This window comes from Heptranchias perlo, chromosome 1, assembly GCF_035084215.1.
Source record: "Heptranchias perlo isolate sHepPer1 chromosome 1, sHepPer1.hap1, whole genome shotgun sequence".
NCBI lineage: Eukaryota > Metazoa > Chordata > Chondrichthyes > Hexanchiformes > Hexanchidae > Heptranchias > Heptranchias perlo.
This window is the reverse complement of record NC_090325.1, coordinates 121,209,070-121,233,028: the sequence shown is the minus strand read 5'-3', so window position 1 is coordinate 121,233,028 and position 23,959 is coordinate 121,209,070. Positions and strand designations below refer to the sequence as shown.

Here is a 23,959-nt window from a genome sequence, read left to right as displayed (position 1 = left end):
ACCTGTACCTTCTTTGTTGTACCTTCTAGCACTATTTTATCATGGTCATTGGATCTTGGAATCAGGTGCACAATGACCCCATTTGACCTAGATTTGGTTACTTTATTCTACAGAATCACAGTATTGATATGAAAAAAAAGTTTAGGAGCATGAAAATAAAGAATACAGACAATGAAGTTCAATGAATTTCAAATTTAAAAGGCAGTTTCCCAGCTTCAATCTATCAAAGAGCAAATGATTGCAGTGCGAAAACCGACCGAATCAAAGAATGGTCCATTTTTATAAATATCTGATGCACCGCCTGTCCACTTATGTTGTTTTAGAACGCTAAGGCAAATTTGAACCATACCCTCCTCTACCTGAGGCAGTCGCAGCGTGAGCCCACCTGATATGTAAATACGTATGCTCTGGATAAAGGGCACATTTATGGGGTGGGGGGAAATTCTGCCCTGCCCAAGGTACGTCCCTAAAAATGATCCCGAGGAATTTCAGAGCCTGTGCTTATAATTCTCCAAGGAAACTAGAGTATAATGATAAGAGGGCCAATGTTTAAATTATTACTATTCACTCTAGGCTGATAGTTCACTGTTACCATCCAATACCGAAAATGTTCTTTTCTCTTCTTTTTGTCTCAGATTGTCAACCTCAGTGTCAGCACTGTGTGGCTGACCTTCAAGATACAGGTAGTGTCTGTCTGTACTGTAAGAATCCTCGTGAGGTGCTGCTCGGAGACCACTGCCTTCCCCATTGTCCTGCGGAGTATTTCATGAGCAGAGGCACTTGCAAAAGTAAGTAATGAGGTGGAAAAACCCTTCAAAGAAGCTTCTGTAGTTTTTTAAGTTCTATGTTGATAGATATAAACAGGCTCATATGTTCATGTCTTTTTTTTGCTAATCCAGGATGCCATTCATCATGTAAAACTTGCAGTAGTGAAGGAGCTTTTGGTTGCACAGCCTGTGAAGCTGACCTGGTCCTGGCCCATACTGGCATGTGCATCACTGAGTGCCTCCCAGCTTTCTATAGTGACAGCAACCGGATCTGCCAGCGTATGTATCTCTGGGCAGGTTGCAATTGACCTGCAATCGTTATATTGCTACACCTGCTGACTCTTTCTTAGGACTTATACTATAGGACTAATGTTCCAACTTCACGCTTCCAGCGAGGAGCCTCAGCCACCAGTAGCACATATCGAAAATTTGGCTGCGCTCCAACCATCAATGGTTAGAAAATCATGAGTAGATGCCCATATTTCCAAAATGACTCATTAGTGCGAGGATCTGTGTTAGAAGTGTAGTTGGAAAATTACTTCTTATATGCCATGCAGCAGCTGATATTTGAAAGTGCTATCAATAAAATAGACATTTTCCTTGTATTATGGGAAAGAAAAATTATACTAAGTGTTCATGAGATTGTTAACTAAAGGTCTCATGCCTAAATTGCTAATGCAAGTAAATGCTAACGTTATTACATATTACTAGTAATAGGCAATAATTCCAGATGAGCTTTTCCCTTTCCACTGTTGTCTTCTTCTTTCCTGAAGATGCTGATTTGTACTGGTGAATGGTTCCTTCGATGTCAGCATCCCTCCAGTATTGCTTTTAAATGGCAATTTTTTTCATGTATTAGCCTAGATAATGTGAACAGGCCACTCGATCATGGGAGACTTAGCCAATTCACACCCTATTTTCACCTGACTTCCATACTTGAGGGCTGATTTACTGAATCTTACCTCCAATGAACATTTATTTCCCCGGGTGCAAAGGTCAGGAAAAGGGGGCGGAGAGCCAGTTCGCTGAGTCTCCATTCATTTTATGTAGTCCCAGGATTTCTTCGGGGCGGGGGGGGGGCGGCAGAGCTGCACCTGGGCCCGCAGTAGGCACAAGCCCATCACACCAATGCAAATGAGACAGAAGGGGGCAGTCATGGCCACCCATCTCATTTTCTTGGAGGATTGCTCCAACCAGAGAGCCTACAGAGGGACTGGGGACAGACCAAAGAAAGAATGGTCAGTGATAGGTTTTCATTTTAAATATCCTACCCAGGATGCCAAAAGGCAATTTAGATCTTCTTGCTGCTGATCTCGGAGGCCTGACAATTCAATTTCTGTCCTTTCTGCAAAGCTAGGCCCAGCCAGGGGTCCTGCCTGCACCTAGGGTGTCCCAGGTAATGTTATTGGCCTGGGACAGGAAATCCTAATGTTGCTAGGCCTGGAAACAGCAGTGCAATTTGGTTCTGCTGCTCATGTCCAAGTGCGCTGCTTCTGTCCAGTATTGGAGCAGGAAAATGTACACTATACATTTTCAAGCAGGTATTGCTGGCTAACAGTCAAAAATGGGAACGTTTGCTAATTTCTGCTCCCTAATTCAGGGAGGCTAAGGTCAATTGTAGGAAAGTTGTTGAATCTTTTTCTTGCCCGTTTTCTCTCTTTTTCTAAAAGTGTTGACTTCTGGTGGGGCACAGTTCCATGGGTACCAGCTGGCTGCTCATGTTTTCACGTGTGTGCCCAGGCATTGAACTTTACAGGTTCCAGCTGCAATGTCTGAATGCCATAATACTTTACAGCATGCGGCATTACTCCAGGTTAATTTACTGTGAGGGACATAACAGCCAAGCCTGTTTATGTACTCACCCATAATAAAAACAGAAAATGCTGGAAATACTCAGCAAATCAGGCAGCCTCTGTGGAGAAAGAAACAGAGTTAACGTTTCAGGTCGATGACCTTTCGTCAGAACTGCTGCCCTTTCAATTTGACTTTTGGTTCATTTATAAAAGTGCAATATTAAAATGACAATCGTGCACCAAAGACCTTCAAACTGGGGTCCCTAAAAACAAGGGGGTTACGTAAGCAGATCTCAGGGTACTCACCTGATGTGTACACTAACAAAAGCCATTGGATAGCAGTCGACAGCAGAAACCCCAGCAAATTTTCCCCTGCCTTGCTTCAGTCAAAGGGTACTGAGACCAAATGTAGCATTCTGCAAATATTGGCACACTCCTGTGCATCCCCTGAAAATATTGACACACTCTGGGGTAAACCCTTCCCTGAGTTCCAAAAGACAATGACAATTAGCGCTGTCGTTATACTGTCTATATTACATTTGTTTTAACATTTGCAAGCATAAATTAACAGCCATGTGACAAATGAAAGTTATTAATCAAATAACTGGTAGAAAGTTAATTCAAGGCTGTTTACAAAACAAAGATATCACGCCAGTAAGTCAAAAAAATACAGAAACCAATCACAAAACAAGAGAAATCTGCTTGGTGAACACCCTGAGATCTGCTCACTTAACCCCCTTGTTTTTAAGGACCCTAGTTTGAAGATCTTTGGTGTACAATTGTCATTTTAGTGTTGCACTTTTGTAAATGAACCAAAACTCAAATTGAAAGAGCTATTCACCTCCATGTCTATTGAGAATGTTATCTTTATACCTCATTAACTAATGCTGTCAACAAGATATTGCTGATGTATTTAATACTGTAACTATATTAATTTTAAGAAGCTGATATGCTGCGCTGGCAAATGAAGTGCCACTTTATGCCATAGCTTAGATTACTGATAGCTGATACTTGTTTTGTTTGCATTGCTACCAGTGATCCCTAAGATAATTCTGTCACATTGCAGAGTTCTTAAGCATTTAGATTTCTTTCTAACTCAGTTAAAGCATTAATGGGCCATTATGATCTAAGTGCAGCATGTTTTGGCTTCCATTTTGGATAGTCTGTCACTGTTGGTAACAATTTAGGCTTTCATAATCATTTTCCTGTGACATTATCCCTTTAAAACTTAACCACATTCATTAAGTTGAATGCCAGTTCTCCTGCTGTCTATATTGCATTTGTTTTAACATTTGCAAGCATAAATTAACAGCCATGTGACAAATGAAAGTTATTAATCAAATAACTGGTAGAAAGTTAATTCAAGGCTGTTTACAAGCTGATTCATTTTCATGTAAGATGGAATCTGTGATATTATAGTTTGTTTGTGGAGAAAAAAACTCACACTGGATTATTTGCTTATTTCTCCTAGCCTGCAGTAGCCAATGTTTGACCTGTGAGTCTAGTTCAGCCTGCTTGTCCTGTAAAGACCCCAATAAAGTTTTGCTCTTTGGAGAATGTCAATATGGGGCCTGTGCCCAGCAGTACTACATTGACTACTCTACTGGAATTTGCCGAGGTAAGACAGGAAGACGTCATAGTTTCTCTCCCAGTCTGGGATTTCCTTTTTTCAACAGTTTGGTTCACTTGAAAAGTCTGAAAAGACTTATTCATAAAAACAATGTTGGTGGTGCGATATAGATACTTTGATTCGACAGGGAGGTACTTGTTGAGTCTTCTGATGATGTAGTACTGTGAACAGGAGTGATTCATGATAAAGACTTAATATGGAACTGCATGCAGCTATATATCGTAACACTTTAATGAATTACTTCAATAAAAAAGAGTTATACCCTTGTAACCAATTTGAAAAATGAACTTGAGTATCAAAATGCAATGCTGAACATTCAAGTGCGAGTGTTGCTCTGCAGGCAAATTGTTGTCAGCTAGGGTTCCAGGCAACACTCAGTCTTTTCAGAATGTCTTCAGACTTTGTGAAATAGCATCCCTGCTTTGTTGGGAGCACCCTGGTGGTTTAGTATACAGTCTGCTTGTCTTACACACAGCACAACAGTGGATTGTGGCAATAGGATTATGGAAAATCCCTCTAGTGAAATGCAGGAGAGTGTTAGAGAAATTAGATTTTTAGCTGCTAAATCTATTGGTACTTAAATTGGAGATTAAGTCTACATTTGATCTAAGAGTAACACTACTAGAAATGGCTTTCTTGATGAAATTCATTTTGATTTCAACTAGAGTTACTGATCAGGAAAGATTAAAAGAACAATATATTACTTACAGATTTGAAGTTTGATGTGACAGACCTCAGTGATGACTGTTTCTCAAGAATATCTGAAATCGATATATTTCAATAACTCAGGAGATTAGATTGTCTGATTGTTGACTGAGAAATAAATATTTGTATTGGCTCTGTAACAAACTTAATACTGTTTAATGTTAATGAAATCATTCACATCAGAATTTATCCTTCAGTGCCTAAAACATAATTGCAACTCTGATTTAAGCAGTTATGCACAGTGATTTGATTTTTGTAATGCTACATGCACTGCACCTTATCATTGATGTTTGGTGACTTGTCTCTGAACACGCTGTCGTATTCATTAATTATTTATTGTTTGGTCGCATATTCTTTTTGCCTCCAGTGTCTTCACTATTGATCTTTCTTCTCCTTTTATTTGTTCACACTTTCCAAATCCAAAGTAATACAGAATCTCACGCTGGAAGGGGAGAGGGTTGTGTGCATAATTGAAATTGGAACTTGCACCTGTATTTATCCCACCATTTTCAACCTGGAGATATGTCCACATTTGGTTAGCTTAGACAAAATTCACAGTGGAAACTGGAGATGAAGGAAGCTGCATCTAAAGTGAGCTGACCTAAGTTGCAGAATGGGATGTTTCCAGATTTTTCCACCATCATATTCTCAAGTTTCCACTGCATGAAGGCAGTGACCATCAACCACGTTGATCTATCCATCTTATGCTGCACACTTGAACTTGCTTGGATAATAATGTTTTAAAATACTTTTGAAGACCAAGTGAGTCCTTAGCCTTGCTCCAAATATCATGCTCACTTCTTCCACTACTTTTATCAACTGCTCAATAGCAGCTTACATTATCTTAAAAATGAAATGGATGGAGCAAGTGACTCATTTTAATTCTTTCATGCCAGTATCAGACTGGCATGCAGATTCACCCTCTGGCATCTGGGTTTCATACCCACTTTGTCACAGATATGAGGGTTATTTTTGCGAATGAGCACTCCTGGTAACCAAAGCTTTCTGCCAGGAGTGTGATTTAGTAAGGCTGGCTCAATGATGTCAGTTTAAAGATAGGAGCAGCCTGATGATATACTGAGTGGGGGTGAATTTCCGCAGGGGTTCTCCCATTGGATCTTTGTAACTTTGGCGGAAGAGCCATGGAAACCCTGGAAAAACAGCATGAGCAGCGTTTATGTCATTTTTACGGCTCTCCCGCCGAAGTTACTGCGGACATGCGGGAGAACCCTCGCGGAAATTCACCCCCCACTTTTTGTTTAGCAGTTTCCTCCACTTTACCTTATTTCTTCCCTGAAGGCAGAGACCCATTGTGGGGCCGTGGGCACTAACAACCCACCAATACCATGTCAAAATGCTTGTTCTTCAGGTGTGAGTCTTGACAGGCCTTTTGATAGTGGTGTGGGGGGGGGGGGGGGGGTGGGTGGGGTGCTGGCGGGAGTCACTGGAGTCAAGTCCAGTGGTTTCTTCACCCAATATCTATACATGCCCATTTTCCAACAATGTTATTGGACAGAAATAAAGAACAGAAATCCTGGCTGATTTTTTTTTCCTCTCTGAGGCCAATTGTAGTGCCTCTACTGTCACTGCAGCTGAGATCAGCTGACTCCATAGATATCAACAATTGAACCTGGCCCCTTTATGGTCTGCATGACTGAGTATGACACAGCAGCGCATTTATCCATTGAACCATTTGTCAGCCATGAGTGAATATTTGACCTCCCCTTTCATAACTGAGTTGAAGTTACTACGGTGCTGTGCCTCTTAATTGCCAGGGTAGTTGGATTTCAAAAGCCTTCATGTCTGAGGTGTATGTAAACACTACAGACCTTGGACTGATTTCTTAAGTAGTCAGTCTGGGTGTTTGTGCAAACAGGGTAAAAGATAGATTCACCCAAGATATGCTGGAAGTGGAACTATCTCTGATTGTTGTTTTAATTATGGCCCTAGTATATTGCAAAACTACTTCTGGAAGTGGGTCTTCAGTATTGGCTTACAGTCCTGATGCTGGGGAAACTACTGCATACATACCACAGAGTGTTTCGACGGCAACTGAAACGGCCATAAGAAGTTTTTTTTTCTAATTGTGATTTATAGTTTTGCTAAAAGCCACCATACGTTCCCCATTGATTGGCTTGTGAGGCCATATTTATTTTTTGGATGGTAGGGTCTATGTTGTCATCAGGGATGGCACCCTGTCTTGTGGTAGGCCTCTGACCTTTCAGAAACAACTGAACCTTAATTTACCACGCTGCCCACTGCCTTTTATTCCTCTTGTTATTTTTATTAAACATTTGATGTCAATCTGCCAGCTTTAAAGTAAATAATGGCACTATTTATTTTGATAGAGTGTGACTGGAGCTGCAATGCTTGTAAGGGGCCCCTCAAAACCGACTGCCTGCAATGCATGGATGGTTACATATTGCAAGAGGGCTCCTGCATAGAGCAGTGCGCAGCAGGTTTCTACAAGGCAGGAGAAGAATGCATACGTAAGTCTTCATTACAGTTTCTACAGTATGTTACATGGGAACGTAAGAAAAGATTCTGGTCCTAAAAAATGTCACTTACCCTTTTGTACAAGATTACCAGTACTGATTTACCAGCTTACGTAGGTGGTAGTCATATGGCATCGGGAATCAGATCCTCAAAATCTCTTGTCTTTAATCATGGTTGGCAAATAAAATTGGTTATCAATGCACAAGATGTATTCATTCATAAACAGAATTTGGTTGTTCCGCAGTTATGGTCTGAAAATCCATCAATTGTGGAATACTTAAATTTTTGTAGCTCTTGTGTAGATCTGACAGAAAGTCCATCTTCTACTAATGTAGAGTATATAGGATTCAATGAATAGAAATGTTTTTATTCCCACAAAACATGCATCTCACTCCATACAAAACTTTTAGCTTTGTAGACATCTAATCAGAGAGAATGATTTTTTTTTCAAAGGTGCATTTTCAGCAGTCTTTATGAAGATATAAGTTGTAAATATCCAGCTCATAAGAAATTAAAGCTGTTCAGGCGTCTCACAGCATTCCTCATGTACATGATGGATTTAGCAGTTTATTCTGTTTTCTGCTAATGTTTCCAAAACATGTTCATTATTCCACTTGTTATCGACATTTGTGAAGAGATTTTTTAAAAACTTTGTAGTCAGGAAGTGGAACCACATTTATTTAACTTGAATAAACACTGTTTTAATTATACATTCTACAGGATGTAATGAACGCTGTTTGAAGTGTAGCAGACCCAGTGAATGCAGCCAATGCGAGACACCTTACCTACTGTTAGAAACACAGTGCGTTCATGACTGTGGGAAAAGATATTACTCCAATCACAGTCAGCAAAAATGCATAGGTAAGATTTAATAGCTTTTTCTTTAAAGAAAACAAGGAATACTTATGCTATGCAAAGTCTGTTCACATACTTGCATTGATATATGTGAAATATAGTTATAGCTTCTGTGATATCTCAGTTTGTAACTGTATTGCCCAGTGTGGAACTGGGCCGTACCGGCCCAGTAGAGATTAAGGTTTGTGTTGGGTTAGCTAATCTCATCTGGAATACTACAATTAGCCTCAGCACTTTTGTGGACTAGGGGAGGAAAATATCAGAGGTATGAGTGAATGTCGGGCAGCCATGTAACCATACACCTCTCGTACATCAGTGCCGTCAGAAAATGATGGTTTTGTGTTTGAATAAGTACATCCCTGAAGAGATTTTGATTATCTGGTAATTATTTTATAGATGAAAACAACTGTCTTACTACAGCAAAGCCAGCAGTAGATCAAGTTGGTACTTTGTGTTCATGACTAGATCCAAGAGTTGACACTATGGCTTGGTGCCATTACAATAATGTAATTTTCTTGTACCTTTGCTGAACTGTAGTAAATTATTCAATAATCTGCTCACTGATGAATCGCTTAGAGGTTTTCCTAATGTTTGCACCCAAAGGTCCCCATTGACCTTATAACTGACGCTACTGATTTATTTGGTCATGCTTGTTTCTGATCACCTTGACACGATTGTTCATTTATTGCTGCAGGTCTCATCAGTTTCAGCATTTTCACTTGTTATATCTTTTTCTCTAACTTGTAGCCTGTTCCGCTGGGTGTTTAGAATGTGACAGCGTCTTGCAGTGCAAGCTGTGTGACAGCACCACCTTCCTGAAGAACGAGCTTTGCGTTTCTGATTGTGGTCCAGGTTACTATGGTCATGTGCACAAGAGAGTATGTGAAGGTAAGAAACTGTAGAAATAAGGGCCGACTCCCCGATGGTGGGGAAATGCAGCTACGATCACTGTGCTCTGGTGTGCTCCCATGTAAGTAGGGTGGCCTCCTGACCCCATCAGGTTCATTGAAACAATTCCCATAGGTTCTGCGCATTTCCTGGGTATACAGGAACATCGTGGCAACAAGTTGGTGGGGAATGAAGAGTGCAGCAGCTCGTGAAGGGCTGTTGTTTTATTTGGAAAGGAGCTGACTGTTATAGCCTGAGTTGCACGAGCACCTGCCTTTCTTCCCTCAGCCCTAACTCGCGTTCTACCTCCAACTCCACGAGAGCCATTGGCAAGGCCCAATAGGAAGTCCATGCTCTACAGGATGTTAGAGAGGAGGTCGGCAGTTGGAGGTCTGAGCAAAAAGAAGGCCTGTATTGCAAAAATTCAACAACAAACAGCAGTGAAAGCTATTGTACAAGCAACGCAAAACAAAAACTGCAGCAATAACCTAGCTTCTGTGAACCACAAAGTCCCAGCTTTAAAAATAGACATTCTGCAGCAAAGAGCATGAAAGCCCAGAAGCACCTCTTTAAATGGGCAAGCAGCACTGAAAGAGTGGACCAGCGAGGTAACACTTGTAGTGAGATCTATTACCACATATTTTAATAATTTTCGGCGGCATATCGAGGTCTGTGCATGTTTGCTATATGGCCTTAAAAATCTTCTCCCACTGAATCAGGAGTACGATGTCTCCTGTGTTCAGACTTATCTGCTCGATTCCACACTGGGTGCGAAAGGATACTCCCCCAGTGTGATATTGGGGAATCGGTCTTGTAATTCTCACCTTGTTTCTAAAGTCTATTAGTTGTATTCGCACCAAATAACATAACTAGAGAAAGATAACGAGACCAGATAATTTTTTTATTCAATCCATTGATTCCAAGGAAAGATTTAGAACTGCAGTACTGATTACAGATGCAGTAGACTAAATTCAAGAGAATCAAGCAGAGTTTTGATCAAGGAAGCCAAGTATCGATTAGATCTTTTGCCTGAGACATCAGTTGGAGAACCATCTAGATTTCAGATGCTATCAGTGAGCCGTACATTGAATACAAGGCTGCGTTTTATAAGCACAGAACAGTTTTGTAAATAGCTGTGTGATTAAATGGTAGTAATTGAAGATCAGCTGTAGCATCAATTTCCCTCAGGCACAACTTATAAAATAATAAAGATCGATGCCTTATGAATAGATATCATTTGTGTTTGTTTTGTTTTGTCTGCAGTGCCCCATTGTGGATTCCATGCCAATCTGTGTTTGAAGTTAGTCACACAAATGGTAGCCAGAGTGGGACAAAAAAAATAGATTTATGTAGTTACGCATTTATAATAGCGCCTTTCACAACCTCAGGCCGTCCCAAAGCGCCAGTGAAGTATTTTTTGAAGTGTAGTCACTGTTGTAATGTAGGAAACACGGCAGCCAATTTGCGTAGAGCAAGAACTCACAAACACTAATTTGATAATGACCAGATACTGGGGGAAAGAAATTGGATAAGGGCCATTTTTGGGCGTGGTTAGCGTGATGTGCTATTACCCCGTGCCCAATGACCTCTGTGCAGGCAGGACGCAAGTTTCGGCCTACCCGAGGACTCACCTGCAATCAGCGTTCCGTTCCGGGCTTTGCATGTGGAATCAATGCAATTTGCACTATCCACCACCAGGGGGAGCTCAATCTCATAAAGGGAGGATGTTTCTTAGAAATCTCTTAAAGGTAGCTGGTACCTGTTATTTGCTGAAAATAACAGTCTACTGTCTACACGGAGTCTGAACGGAGATCAGACATCGCACACGTAAAACACAGATGCAGGTCCCATCCCTATGTTTACAAACTGATGAGTTATTTAAAACATTGAATAAAGGTTGCGCACTACTAAATCCCACATCCTCCAATCTGCACACCAGACTTCACCAATCTGCCGATCTGAGTTGGTACCAGGCCTGCAAGAGTGCATGTACTCAGGTTCTCTGCTGATGTACTAGAGACCTTGGTACAAGAGATGGACAGAAGGAGGGACATCCTATATCCGCAGTGGGGTGGGGGGGGGGAGCAAGAGGGCCTCCAGACATATATCCAAATGACAGTGAGAGGCAGCGGGTGACAAAGTCAATGCCAGGCGCACAGCACCATGAACATGGACGCAGTGCAGGAAGAAGTTCAATGCTTTGACATGAGCGGTCAAGGTGAGTGAGGTCAATTGTCAGGTGGCGTCTCCTACCAACTGCGCCACGCACTGCACCCCCCATCCCCCACATACCAACAAACTCACTCTTTCCATCAGTACTCAACTCTTCCAACCAGAAGCTTCCTCTCACTCTTACACATTACCACTGTTTCAAGCCGCCCACCCTCAACTCACAGGCCACACACACTGGCAGCTATTCAACCATGACAGGCACATCACCCAGGCACACGTCCCGCTTTCTTGCAGGAGAAGGTGGCACACCTCAGGAGACAGCAAGTGGCAGTGGCGTTTAGCTCTTTGAGCCTGTTCCACCATTCAATGAGATCATGGTGGACCTGTGACCTAACTCCATACACCCGCCTTAGCCCCATATCCCTTAATGCCCTTGGTTCACAGAAATCTATCAATCTCAGATTTAACATTCACAATTGAGCTAGCATCAACTGCCGTTTGCAGAAAAGCGTTCCAAATGTCTCCCACCCTTTGCGTGTAGAAGCATTTCCTAACTTCACTCCTGACGTCCAGGCTCTACATGTTAGGCTATGTCCCCACGTCCTAGTATTGAAGACTAGGAGACCTCCAAAAACAATGACAAATGTCTCGGCAGCCAGAAGCAATAATCCAGCCACTATCCTATAAATCCTGCATGGTCCCTTTAAATAGCACTGGTGGGGGGTCCTCCAGGCACTTTAAGACACATTCAGATGGTCGGGGTTAAGACTGTGCGTTGAGTTGAGTGTTAAGCCCCAAAATGATATCTATCACTTTAAATCAACATTGCACACTGATTGAAGCCAATTTCTCCCTACTTCACATGATTCCAGCGTTCGTTATCTGCGCCTGCGCTAACTCCTATACCAAGATGGTGTCAGGCACACGTCACGCTGGAAACGTGCGTGCGCATCCAAGATGCCATCTTGGATGTCAGAGAGGCCGTGTAGCGTCGAAACAATAGGCGCTACACGGCCTAATTTAGCGCCCAATCTGTTTTAGCGATGTTGGTTGAGGGATAAGTATTGGCCGGGACACCGGGGAGAACTCCCCTGCTCTTCTTCTTTCACATCCACCTGAGAGGGCAGACGGGACCTCGGTTTAACATCTTATCTGAAAGATAGCGTCTCTGACAGTGCAGCACTCCCTCAGTGCTGTACTGGAGTGTCACCTTAGATTTTGTGCTCAAATCTTTAGAGTGAATTTGAGCAGTCTCAATCCAGTTCGAGCTCCTACTGGACACGGGCCTACAGCACAAAACCACTCCCAATGAGGGACTGATTAGCAATGTCACTCAGATGGATCTGACAATGGCTGGTGTGGGAAATAGTATACAAACGCCACATTAGTGCAGTAGGGCTGCTCTTCTGGGGTTGGGGCTGAGGCACGTTGTTGGGGTAGAGTGGAGGGAACTTTACTCTGCATCTGGTTCCACTGTACCGTCTCCCTGCAAAATGGACATTCAGTGGGTCTTTTTCTGCTGCCCCAGGATCTACCACCACCCCTCTCCTGATGGCCCCTGGGGTCAGTGCCAGTGACAGAAGGCAGGGAAATCGTCCGGGTTGCCTGCCCCACCTCCCTGCCATCATTTATAATAAAACCATTAGACCACAAGAGATAGGAGCAAGAATAGACCATTCGGCCCCTCGAGCCTGCTCCGCCATTTAACGAGATCATGGCTGATCTGATTTTTACCTCAACTCCACTTTCCCGCCTTTTCCCCATATCCTTTGACTCCCTTGCTGATCAAAAATGTGTCTAACTCAGCCTTGAATGTATTCAATGACTCGGCCTCCACAGCTTTTTGGGGTAAAGTATTCCAAAGTTTCGCGACCCTCTGGGAGAAGAAATTCCTCCTCATTTCCGTCTTAAGGGGCTGCTCTTTCAAAACTGAGATGAGGAGAAACTTCTTCACTCAGAGGGTAGTAGGTCCGTGGAATTTGCTGCCCCAGGAAGCTGTGGAAGCTACTTCATTAAATAAATTTAAAACGGAAATCGACAGTTTCCTAGAAGTAAAGGGAATTAGGGGTTACGGGGAGCGGGCAGGAAATTGGACATGAATTTAGATTTGAGGTTAGGATCAGATCAGCCATGATCTTATTGAATGGCGGAGCAGGCTCGAGGGGCCAATTGGCCTACACCTGCTCCTATTTCTTATGTTCTTATGTTAAACGGGCGACCCCTTAATCTGAGACTATGCCCCCTAGTTTTAGATTCCCCCATGCGGGGTAACATCCTCTCACCATCAACCCTATCGAGTCCCCTCAGAATCTTGTATGTTTCAATAAGATCTCCTCTCATTCTTCTAAACTCCATTGAGTATAGACCCAACCTGTTCAATCTTTCCTCGTAAGACAACCCTCCCATACCCGGAATCAACTTAGTGAACCTTCTCTGAACTGCCTCCAATGCAAGTATGTCCTTCCTTAAATAAGGGCACCAGAACTGTACGCAGTACTCCAGGTGTGGTCTCACCAGCACCCTGTACAGTTATAGCATGACATTCCTGCTTTTATACTCCATCCCCCTAGAAATAAAGGCCAATATTCCGTTTGCCTTCTGGATTACCTGCTGCACCTGTATGTTGACTTTTTGTGTTTCATGTACAAGGACACCCAGATCTCTCTGTACCGCAGCATTTTGTAGTATTTCTCCATTCAAATAATATTTTGCTTTTTTATTTTTCCTCCCAAAGTGGATGACTTCACATTTCCCCACATTATATTCCATCTGCAAAATTTTTGCCCATTCGCTTAACCTGTCAATATCCCTTTGCAGACACTTTGTGTCCTCATCGCAACTTGCTTTTCCACCTATCTTTGCATCATCACATTGTATCATTTACACATGGTAGGACGGTGAATGAGTGACTGAGGCAATGGGAAGAAATTCCAGATCAGGGTGGGAATGCAGTGGTAGGCCTCTGCCCGAACTTTCTTGATTTTCATCCTCTGTACTGCCCAATTTCAGGCTGGTGTAGCAAAAGAAAATCTAGCCCGAACACTGTGAATGAACGAGTCCATCCTTAAACAAACGTAATGAATATTTTTATCTTTGCAGTTAATGTTTATGCACCTGTCCTTCACACGAGCAGCTCAATACTTGTGGAAATTGGTGGGAGCCAGTTTCTGAGTGCTTCCTTTATGAGTGTACATGACGCCGACACACCCATAGAAGATCTCATTCTCCATATTGTCAACCCTCCTGACAATGGGAAACTGATTAAAATGGAAAAAGGGAAGGAGATCCATCTTCAGAAAGGAGACACATTCACCGTCCGAGAGCTGAGGGAGCGCAACATCAACTTTATTCATGACAAAGAAAAATCAAGGTAAGTGTTCTTGCAGGGCAAACTTCTTCAATGTTCACTGCATATTTCGATCTTCCGACGCTGACATTGTTATTAATATTAGCATACACTATTAATAACAAAACATTTAGTTGAGGACCTGCTTTATGTAGTTCCAAAGTTTAAAGAAATTTTTATATTACTATAAATCAAATTTGAAAACTATAACTCTTATATAGTGTGACTTAAATTTGCATGCTCAATCTAATTATATCGACAAAGTCTTTTAAATAGAAATAAGGTGCATTAAAAATTAATTTCGGGAGAAGTATTTGTATGATCAGTTTTATGGGGGTCTTGTATTGCAGCATTAATAATGTATTTAATGCCAGAAAACACTATATGATGCATAATTATAGATGAGGCCAAAAGTTTTCAGGTCAGGAAGACAATGTTAGTCACAAATGAGAATTTGTGAGCTCTCTTCTGATGATATATGCAACTTGGCAAATCCAATAAATGAAAGCAGTTTCATTTTAAAGACTAATGCTGGTCAGCAATATTGACAGCCTTTCCTCAAAGATAAACCCTGTCTCTGCTCATTCAGCATCCCAGTTGCTCTAACATTTGAGGATTAAGCTCCTGACAAGAGATGGATTCTTAATCCAGTTGTCACAGTATAGACTTGACTGCTGTCATCAGGCAAGGTTCAGCACTTCGTCTAAGCGGTCAGATGGAATACTTCACGCACAGCTGAACTGAACCTGCAACACCAACTGCACAAAGTGAGCACCTGACCCACAACTGTTCACTGAACACTGGTCATATTCTGAATACTGGTCATAATGCTCACGATGAATCCACATTACCATTAATGGTAGCTAAAGAAGTCACCCAATGGCTTTGGTGCATTCACTGAACACTGGCCATAAAACCAGCAGTGGTTAAAATGTTGAGAGATGCTCAGTAACCATTTCTGAACCAAAATAATTAAATATTAATTTCACACAGTTATTGAACATCTCTCAATATTCCGGCCACTTTTTGTGGAAGTAATATGGGATTTCTGAATTAGCAAAAGAGTGATTCAGATGACTCATGAATTATAAATGAATGCTTTTATTTAACATACGCGGTCCTGAAATTTCGCAGGGGTTCTCCCAATCTCTTGTTGTAACTCAGGCAGGAGACCAGTAGAACCCCCAAAAAGACAACGGACACCTGGCATAACTCAAGTCTGCCGTGTTTCCCGCTTTTTAGGTGAGATTCCACCGGAGTCACGATAGGAAACCAGGCGATCCCCTATAGAATTTCAGGGCCTTTGTTTCAAAGGTTGTCCTATCATTTAGGAATAGTGACCCCGTGCAAAGCTTAATACTTCTTGTAGTGATTTGCATTTTTTTTTTTAACAGTTGCACTGTTAGGGGATAAAATTGTGCTGTGTAACATTTGCGTATGAATGTGTTAAGTATTTATGTGCCACTACTGCACAACGTAATTTCTGCACGTTAGTCTGCATATATTGCAAACAAAATTGCTGCCCTGCACTAATTTGCTTTCCACACAATTGCATGCTCTACTCTTCAATTTGCTTTCAGATGACCAATAACAGTGTTCACATGAGAGGCTGTTGAGGATATTATTTTTATGGATTGTCAAACTATCAAGCTGATTTCAAACTCCTGCCATTTAGAACTTTGTGCACATTTTAAATAAGATCCATTTCTTATGTTAACAATCATAATCCCAACTATATTTGTAAATATACAGCGAAACATGGCTGAGTGAATTAGAATTGACAGCATTTCCCTGACGAATTACTAGAACTTATGGGTAAAAGTTAATCAGTGTTGGAGGAGACACCAAAGGTGATGATGGTTCCACCCGGAACTGGGAATACTGGGACCATTTCTGAACTAAAATGGCTAAATATTAACATCATCTAGCAAACACTTTGAATAAGGGGAATATTTTGTGGTTCTTTGCATTGCTCCCATTCTGCTATTCACTATTAGAAATTCACAGAAATCATTTTTATTGTGTAGCTGTCATATGGTGGGAGCCATTTGTGTATTTTAAAAGCTGCAGAGCACGATTAATGCTCAAAGGTCAAATCCTCCAATGTTCCGAATGAGTTTATAAAGTCAGCTAAATATAGTTTGTAAAAGTTCACAACACTAAGAATAACTGGTAATTTTCTGTTACTGTAATATTCAGTGGAAGAAGTGTAAACAATTTTACAACACCAAGTTATAGTCCAGCAATTTTATTTTAAATTCACAAGCTTTCGGAGGCTTCCTCCTTCGTCAGGTGAATGATCGTTCACCTGACGAAGGAGGAAGCCTCCGAAAGCTTGTGAATTTAAAATAAAATTGCTGGACTATAACTTGGTGTTGTAAAATTGTTTACAATTGTCAACCCCAGTCCATCACCGGCATCTCCACATCAGTGGAAGAAGAGAAAGGGTCAGATAATATGCCACATAGATTTTAAAGCTCAAATCTTTTAATGACTTATTTCTGCTACTCTAACGACGCATCATATAACATGAATAAGTTACTGTGTATTATTACAATATGTTGCAGCATTATTTAATGTACAGAGTTTTTGTGTCAGTTTTGTCTTTTGTCTTTTATTTTTGCTAGGAAAGGCCAGTTTACCCTGAAGGCCAGTGACCACCAACTATTCTCTCTTCCAGAAACAATTAATATTCAAGCTCTTTCATTCAAGGTACGAACTGAAATTAAATATTTCCTGCTCATACTTTCGAAGCTGTGGGTATCTGATCTTTCTTTTACTGAAAAAGTAGAGAAATTCTTTGCCGTGAAGTAAAATAAAGGACAACAATGCTCAGAATTTAAGCTGAACTGATCATTTTTCACTCTCCTCACAAAGACATTGTTGAATCGGCCTTTCATCTATTATAATCTCTGGCAATCTCCTCCCAAAACTGGATTGTAGTTTTTGAGAATAAGGTCATTGCCATTTTGTGATCTTAATGAAGAAGAAATTACATACCTGAAAACAAGGGATTTCCCATTGAGAGCACTTCCTGTTCTGGGAATAAAGGATACCGGACAAATAATGGTACTTTTGTCTGAAGGGATAAAATACAAGCAACATGGTGTGAGTGTGTTATAACAGTTAGGTCAGTGTTCTGAAAACATGCACCCATCTGTACACCAGTACTCGTCAACTTCCTAAACTGGAAGTGTTTACAGTGGGAACCTCTTGCCTTCTGTTACATTGATATCTTGACAAATAAAGCATTATCTTGATACTATCAGTTATTTGTTTAAAAAAATACAACTTGCCTTTAATTTTAGGTACTTGCTTTGCTGAAGATCGAGCCGTGATATGGTGGGACATCGAGTTGCTATGGCTGAGGCTGATGTGCTGAAAGACTTTGCATCTCTCTATAGCAAGGCAGCTTTCACAGTACAAATGTCTGCCCAAGTTGTAGAACCAAATGAACATTTGCACTGTGAAAATGGAGCAGGTGCCTTAGCCACCAAATGTCCCGGTTGGGTCCATCATCTTTCATTTTAACCTGCTCTTCTGAGCAAGCAGCAAAGGTTCCTTCTTTAAATATGTCGATCGGGGTACGATGACAACATTGGGCCCCGATTACAATTTTAACTCTGGCCTGAGTGTGGAAGCCTCTGTGGCTTTCCCGTCAGGTGAAGACAAGAGGAAGAGGACCCAGGATCAGGAGAGGCCACTTAAGGTGAGTTTTCTTGCTTTTCTTGTGGGGCCAAGGAGGAGCAGGAGTACTCCTCTGGGCCCCACAAGGAAAGTTTAGACCTCACAGTCTCCATCGCCTTCCCGCGAGAACCTCCTGGAAACCCCTCCTATAACTTACCTTCTTGCCTTCCTTCAGTGGCGGCTGGCAACCTTCTGCTGCCCGAACTTCCATCCACACCAGCTGCCACTTCCCGTCTGTTTAGGGCAGGCAGCTGACCGGCAGCAAGCAGAATTTAAATCGCTCTGTCCTCACGCTGCCTAGGTCAGGCGTGTTTGGCGCTCATCCCACAACCTGCCCGCCTGCCCGATTACCACTCCCTGGTAAATTCCCCTTTGCGAGTCTAGCATAACATAGGAACCAGATTAACAAGAAAATAATTTAATTGCAAAGACATACAATTCAGGATAAGATAGCCACTAATAAATTCAATAAGGAATTCAAGAGAAACTTCTTTATCCAGAGAGTGGTGAGAATGTGGAACTTGCTACCACATGGAGTGGTTGAGGCGAACAGCATAGATGCATTTAAGAAGAAGCTAGATAAGTACATGAGGGAGAAAGGAATACAAGGGTATACTGATAGGGTTACATGAAATAGGTTTGGAGGAGGCTCATGTGGAGCATAAATGTCGGCATAGGCCAGTTAGGCTGAATGGCCTGTTTCTGTGCTGTAAATTCAATGTCATTCAAGTTCCAATATAGCCTTATAGATACATTCCATGAATTAACTGAACTCAAAATACTAGGCTTGTAGTCATAACATGAGATAGTGAAGGAATACCTCTTTGAAATCCATACCGTTAGAGTATGCTTCCAGTGAAAGTGAATGATTGGCCCTGCCGCTTTGTGTTGTAGTTTGGCAAAATTGAGTTATGCAATCAAGTGAAAAGATAATGGAGCAGCCGGTTGCTTCAAATACCCAGTAATAAGGCATTGAATTGTGTGTTCAACATAGACGTAACTTGTGAGAACATAACAAATAGGAGCAGGAGTAGGCCATATGGCCCCTCGAGCTTGCTCCGCCATTCAATCAGATCATGGCTGATCTTCGACCTCAATTCCACTTTCCTGCCCGATCCCCATATCTCTTGATCCCCCTAGAGTCCAAAAATCTATCTATCTCAGTCTTGAATATATTCAGTGACTCAGCATCCACAGCCCTCTGGGGTGGAAAATTCCAAAGATGCACAACCCTCTGCATGAAGAAATTCCTCCTCATCTCAGACTTGAATGGCCGACCCTGTATCCTGCGATTATGCCCCCTAGTTCTAGACTCTCCAGCCAGGGGAAACAATCTCTCAGCATCTACCCTGTCAAGCCCCCTCTCTGTCTAATCATATGATTTTCTAAATGCCCTGTTACCACTTTCTTAATAATGGATTCCAGCATTTTCCCAATGACCGATGTCAGGCTAACTGGCCTGTAGATCCCTGTTTTCTCTCTCCCTCCTTTCTTGAATAGCGGGGTAACATTTGCTACCCTCCAATCCGCTGGGACCGTTCCAGAATCTAGAGAATTTTGGAAGATCATAACCAATGGATCCGCTATCTCTGCAGACCTCTTTTACAACCCTCAGATATAAGCTTTTAGTCCCATTAGTTTGTGCAGTACTTTTTCTCTAGTGATACTAATTGTTTTAAGTTCCTCACTCTCATTTACTCCTTGGTTCCCCACTATTTTTGGTATGCTTTTTGTGTCTTCTACTGTGAAGACAGATACAAAATGTTTTTTTAACGCATCTGCCATTTCCGTATTCCCCATTCTAATTTCTCCTGTCTCAGCCTCTAAGGGACCAATGTATACTTTTGCTACTCTCTTCCTTTTTTCATACTTGTAAAAGCTCTTACAATCCATTTTTATATTTCTTGCTAGTTTACTTTCATATTCTATTTTCTCCCTTTTCATCAACTTTTTGGTCGTCCTTTGTTGGTTTCTAAAACTCTCCCAATCCCTAGGCTTATTACTCTTCTTGGCAACATTATAGGCCTCTTTTTTCAGTCTAACACTCTCCTTTTATTAGCCACGGGAGGATCACTCTTCCCATGGAATTTTTTTTTCTCAATGGAATGTACATTTGTTGAGAATATTGAAATATTTCTTTAAATGTTTGCCATTGCTTTTCAACTGTCAAACCCTTTAATTTAATTTTGCAATATACCTTTGACAACTCTCCCCTCATACCTATGTAATTGGCTTTATTTAAGGTTAAGACTCTAGATTCTGACTTAAGTACATTACTTTCACACTCAATGTGAAATTCTATCATATTATGATCGCTCTTCCCCAGAGGTTCTTTTACTGTGAGATTACTAATTAACCCTATCTCATTACACAATACAAGATTTTAAATAACCTGTTCGCTGGTTGGTTCCATGACATATTGCTCTCGGAAACCGTCTCGAATACATTCCATGAACTTGTCTTCTAAGCTACCTTTGCCAATTTGATTTGCCCAGTCTATATGCAGATTAAAGTCCCCCATGATTACTGCATTACCTTTGTTACAAGCTCCTGTTATTTCATGATTAATACTCTGTTCAATGGTATAACTACTATTAGGGGGCCTATAAACTACTCCCACCAGTGTTTTCAGCCCCTTGTTATTTCTTATTTCCACCCGTATTGATTCCACTTCCTGATCCTCTGAGCCAAGATCCTTTCTCACCAATGTCCTTATGTCAACCTTTATTATTAGGGCTACCCCCCTCCTTTTCCATTCTGCCTGTCTTTCCAAATGTCATGTACCTTGGAATATTTAGTTCCCAACCTTGGTCATTTTGCAACCATGTCTCTGTAATGACTATTAGATCAAATCCATTTATCTCAATTTGTGCAATTAATTCTTCTATCTTGTTATGAATGCTCCGTGCATTCAGATAAAGAGCCTTTAATTTTGACTTTGAGTGAGTCAGTTCACATAGAAAAAATATTTTCAAATATATAAGAAAATATAAGAAGTATTTAGATACCCTCTGGATCTTAACTATTTTGTCTTCACCCTTCTTGTTGGTTGGAAGAGTAGGACAGTGTAGACATCAGATGCAAGTTACATAAGGAGTTATTTTTAATATGTTCTTGGGATGTGGACAACACTGGTGAGGCCCCTTTTATTGTCCACCTACAGTTACCCTATGAAGGTGGTGGTGCGCCTTCTCCTTGCCACCCTCCAGTTCCTGTACTAATGGTGCTCCCATGTCGGAAGCTAAGTACCTTATTATGTAGTGAAACAGTGCTTGTACTTATAAGGCAATATATATCAGAGATGCTGTCGATCCGGAGAGCTAAAAATAATAAAGTTTAAATGTATCATTCTGTGGCTTTCTCTTCCTCCTTTCTCTGCCAGCTGAACGCGTTCACACAGACTAGATGCTTCCTGTAGTTTGAATGGTTTATTGCCAAGGTCACATTTTTGTTGGTTGCTGCCATGTATTGGATTTAACTGTGCTGAGTGCCTTGACTTGCAAGGGGTGTTCACACACCTGCCTGCTTGGAGTGGGGGAAGGGGTTAGTCCTGCAAAGGATTTGGAGGAGAAAGTGGCTGGGATGGCGGAGCTCAAATAGAGAGTGACCATTGTGGCTCTACCCCTATCTTTAGTATCTATTGAATCGTCTATAATAGGTCAGTCCTTTCAAATAAACCATTGCTGAATGATTTACAAGTGAGGCAATTATCTTCTCGGCTGACACAAGATCTTTTTTGTACTCTGCCTTTGTCGTATAGATTTACATATCATACTAATATGGTGATCTGTCTTGTTTAGGCTTATTTATGGAAGGTAAACTACATTAATGTTGATAAATATAATTAATAATTCATATAAACATTAATTCGTTATCTGCAGTTTCATTAGTGCTAAATAGAAACATGCTGCTCATGATGTTCAGACAGTTTTATCTCCATCACATTATACCAAAGAGTGACTCCTCCCTAAAAGAAGAGAAAGCTGTTTTGTTAAAGACCTTAAGAATGAATCAGCAAAATATGCATAATGGAAGATGTATAGAGACAAATGAAATCTGAACAAAAAATAAAATGAAGTAATTAAAGAGCTGTTAACTCTCTGAGGGAGTACAATTACTGCTGGGTACTCACTCGTAGAGTTCCTCCTGGACCGCCACTATTGAGCGCTCACCTAGATAGCTCCTGTACTGCCACTGTTGGGCACTCACCCACAGAGTTCCTCCTGTACCAGCACTGTTGGGCACTCACCCACAGAGTTCCTCCTGTACTGCCACTGTTGGGCACTCACCCACAGAGTTCCTCCTGTACCAGCACTGTTGGGCACTCACCCACAGAGTCCTCCTGTACCAGCACTGTTGGGCACTCACCCACAGAGTTCCTCCTGTACCAGCACTGTTGGGCACTCACCCACAGAGTCCTCCTGTACCAGCACTGTTGGGCACTCACCCACAGAGTTCCTCCTGTACCAGCACTGTTGGGCACTCACCCACAGAGTTCCTCCTGTACCAGCACTGTTGGGCACTCACCCACAGAGTTCCTCCTCTACCAGCACTGTTGGGCACTCACCCACAGAGTTCCTCCTCTACCAGCACTGTTGGGCACTCACCCACAGAGTTCCTCCTCTACCAGCACTGTTGGGCACTCACCCACAGAGTTCCTCCTCTACCAGCACTGTTGGGCACTCACCCACAGAGTTCCTCCTCTACCAGCACTGTTGGGCACTCACCCACAGAGTTCCTCCTGTACCAGCACTGTTGGGCACTCACCCACAGAGTTCCTCCTCTACCAGCACTGTTGGGCACTCACCCTCAGAGTTCCTCCTGTACCAGCACTGTTGGGTACTCTTCACAGAGTTCCTCCTGTACCAGCACTGTTGGGCACTCACCCACAGAGTTCCTCCTGTACCAGCACTGTTGGGCACTCACCCACAGAGTTCCTCCTGTACCAGCACTGTTGGGTACTCTTCACAGAGTTCCTCCTGTACCAGCACTGTTGGGTACTCTTCACAGAGTTCCTCCTGTACCAGCACTGTTGGGTACTCTTCACAGAGTTCCTCCTGTACCAGCACTGTTGGGCACTCACCCACAGAGTCCTCCTGTACCAGCACTGTTGGGCACTCACCCACAGAGTTCCTCCTGTACCAGCACTGTTGGGCACTCACCCACAGAGTTCCTCCTGTACCAGCACTGTTGGGTACTCACCCACAGAGTTCCTCCTGTACCAGCACTGTTGGGTACTCTTCACAGAGTTCCTCCTGTACCAGCACTGTTGGGCACTCACCCACAGAGTTCCTCCTGTACCAGCACTGTTGGGCACTCACCCACAGAGTTCCTCCTGTACCAGCACTGTTGGGCACTCACCCACAGAGTTCCTCCTGTACCAGCACTGTTGGGCACTCACCCACAGAGTTCCTCCTGTACCAGCACTGTTGGGCACTCACCCACAGAGTTCCTCCTCTACCAGCACTGTTGGGCACTCACCCTCAGAGTTCCTCCTGTACCAGCACTGTTGGGTACTCTTCACAGAGTTCCTCCTGTACCAGCACTGTTGGGCACTCACCCACAGAGTTCCTCCTGTACCAGCACTGTTGGGCACTCACCCTCAGAGTTCCTCCTGTAC

General features: G+C 42.2%; 1 protein-coding gene across 3 annotated transcripts in view; it reads left to right on the top strand.

Annotated features, from left to right (window-relative positions):
- The window catches only part of fras1 (Fraser extracellular matrix complex subunit 1), a 451,223-nt gene that overhangs the window by 274,215 nt on the left and 153,049 nt on the right, over positions 1 to 23,959 (top strand). For all 3 annotated transcript variants that reach the window (XM_067990719.1, XM_067990709.1, XM_067990729.1), the window contains exons 21-28: positions 636 to 788; positions 900 to 1,046; positions 4,032 to 4,178; positions 7,244 to 7,384; positions 8,112 to 8,252; positions 8,994 to 9,134; positions 14,406 to 14,676; positions 17,280 to 17,364. In XM_067990719.1, coding sequence (XP_067846820.1) covers positions 636 to 788; positions 900 to 1,046; positions 4,032 to 4,178; positions 7,244 to 7,384; positions 8,112 to 8,252; positions 8,994 to 9,134; positions 14,406 to 14,676; positions 17,280 to 17,364 — 1,226 coding nt within the window. The remainder of the gene's footprint in view (positions 1 to 635; positions 789 to 899; positions 1,047 to 4,031; positions 4,179 to 7,243; positions 7,385 to 8,111; positions 8,253 to 8,993; positions 9,135 to 14,405; positions 14,677 to 17,279; positions 17,365 to 23,959) is intronic.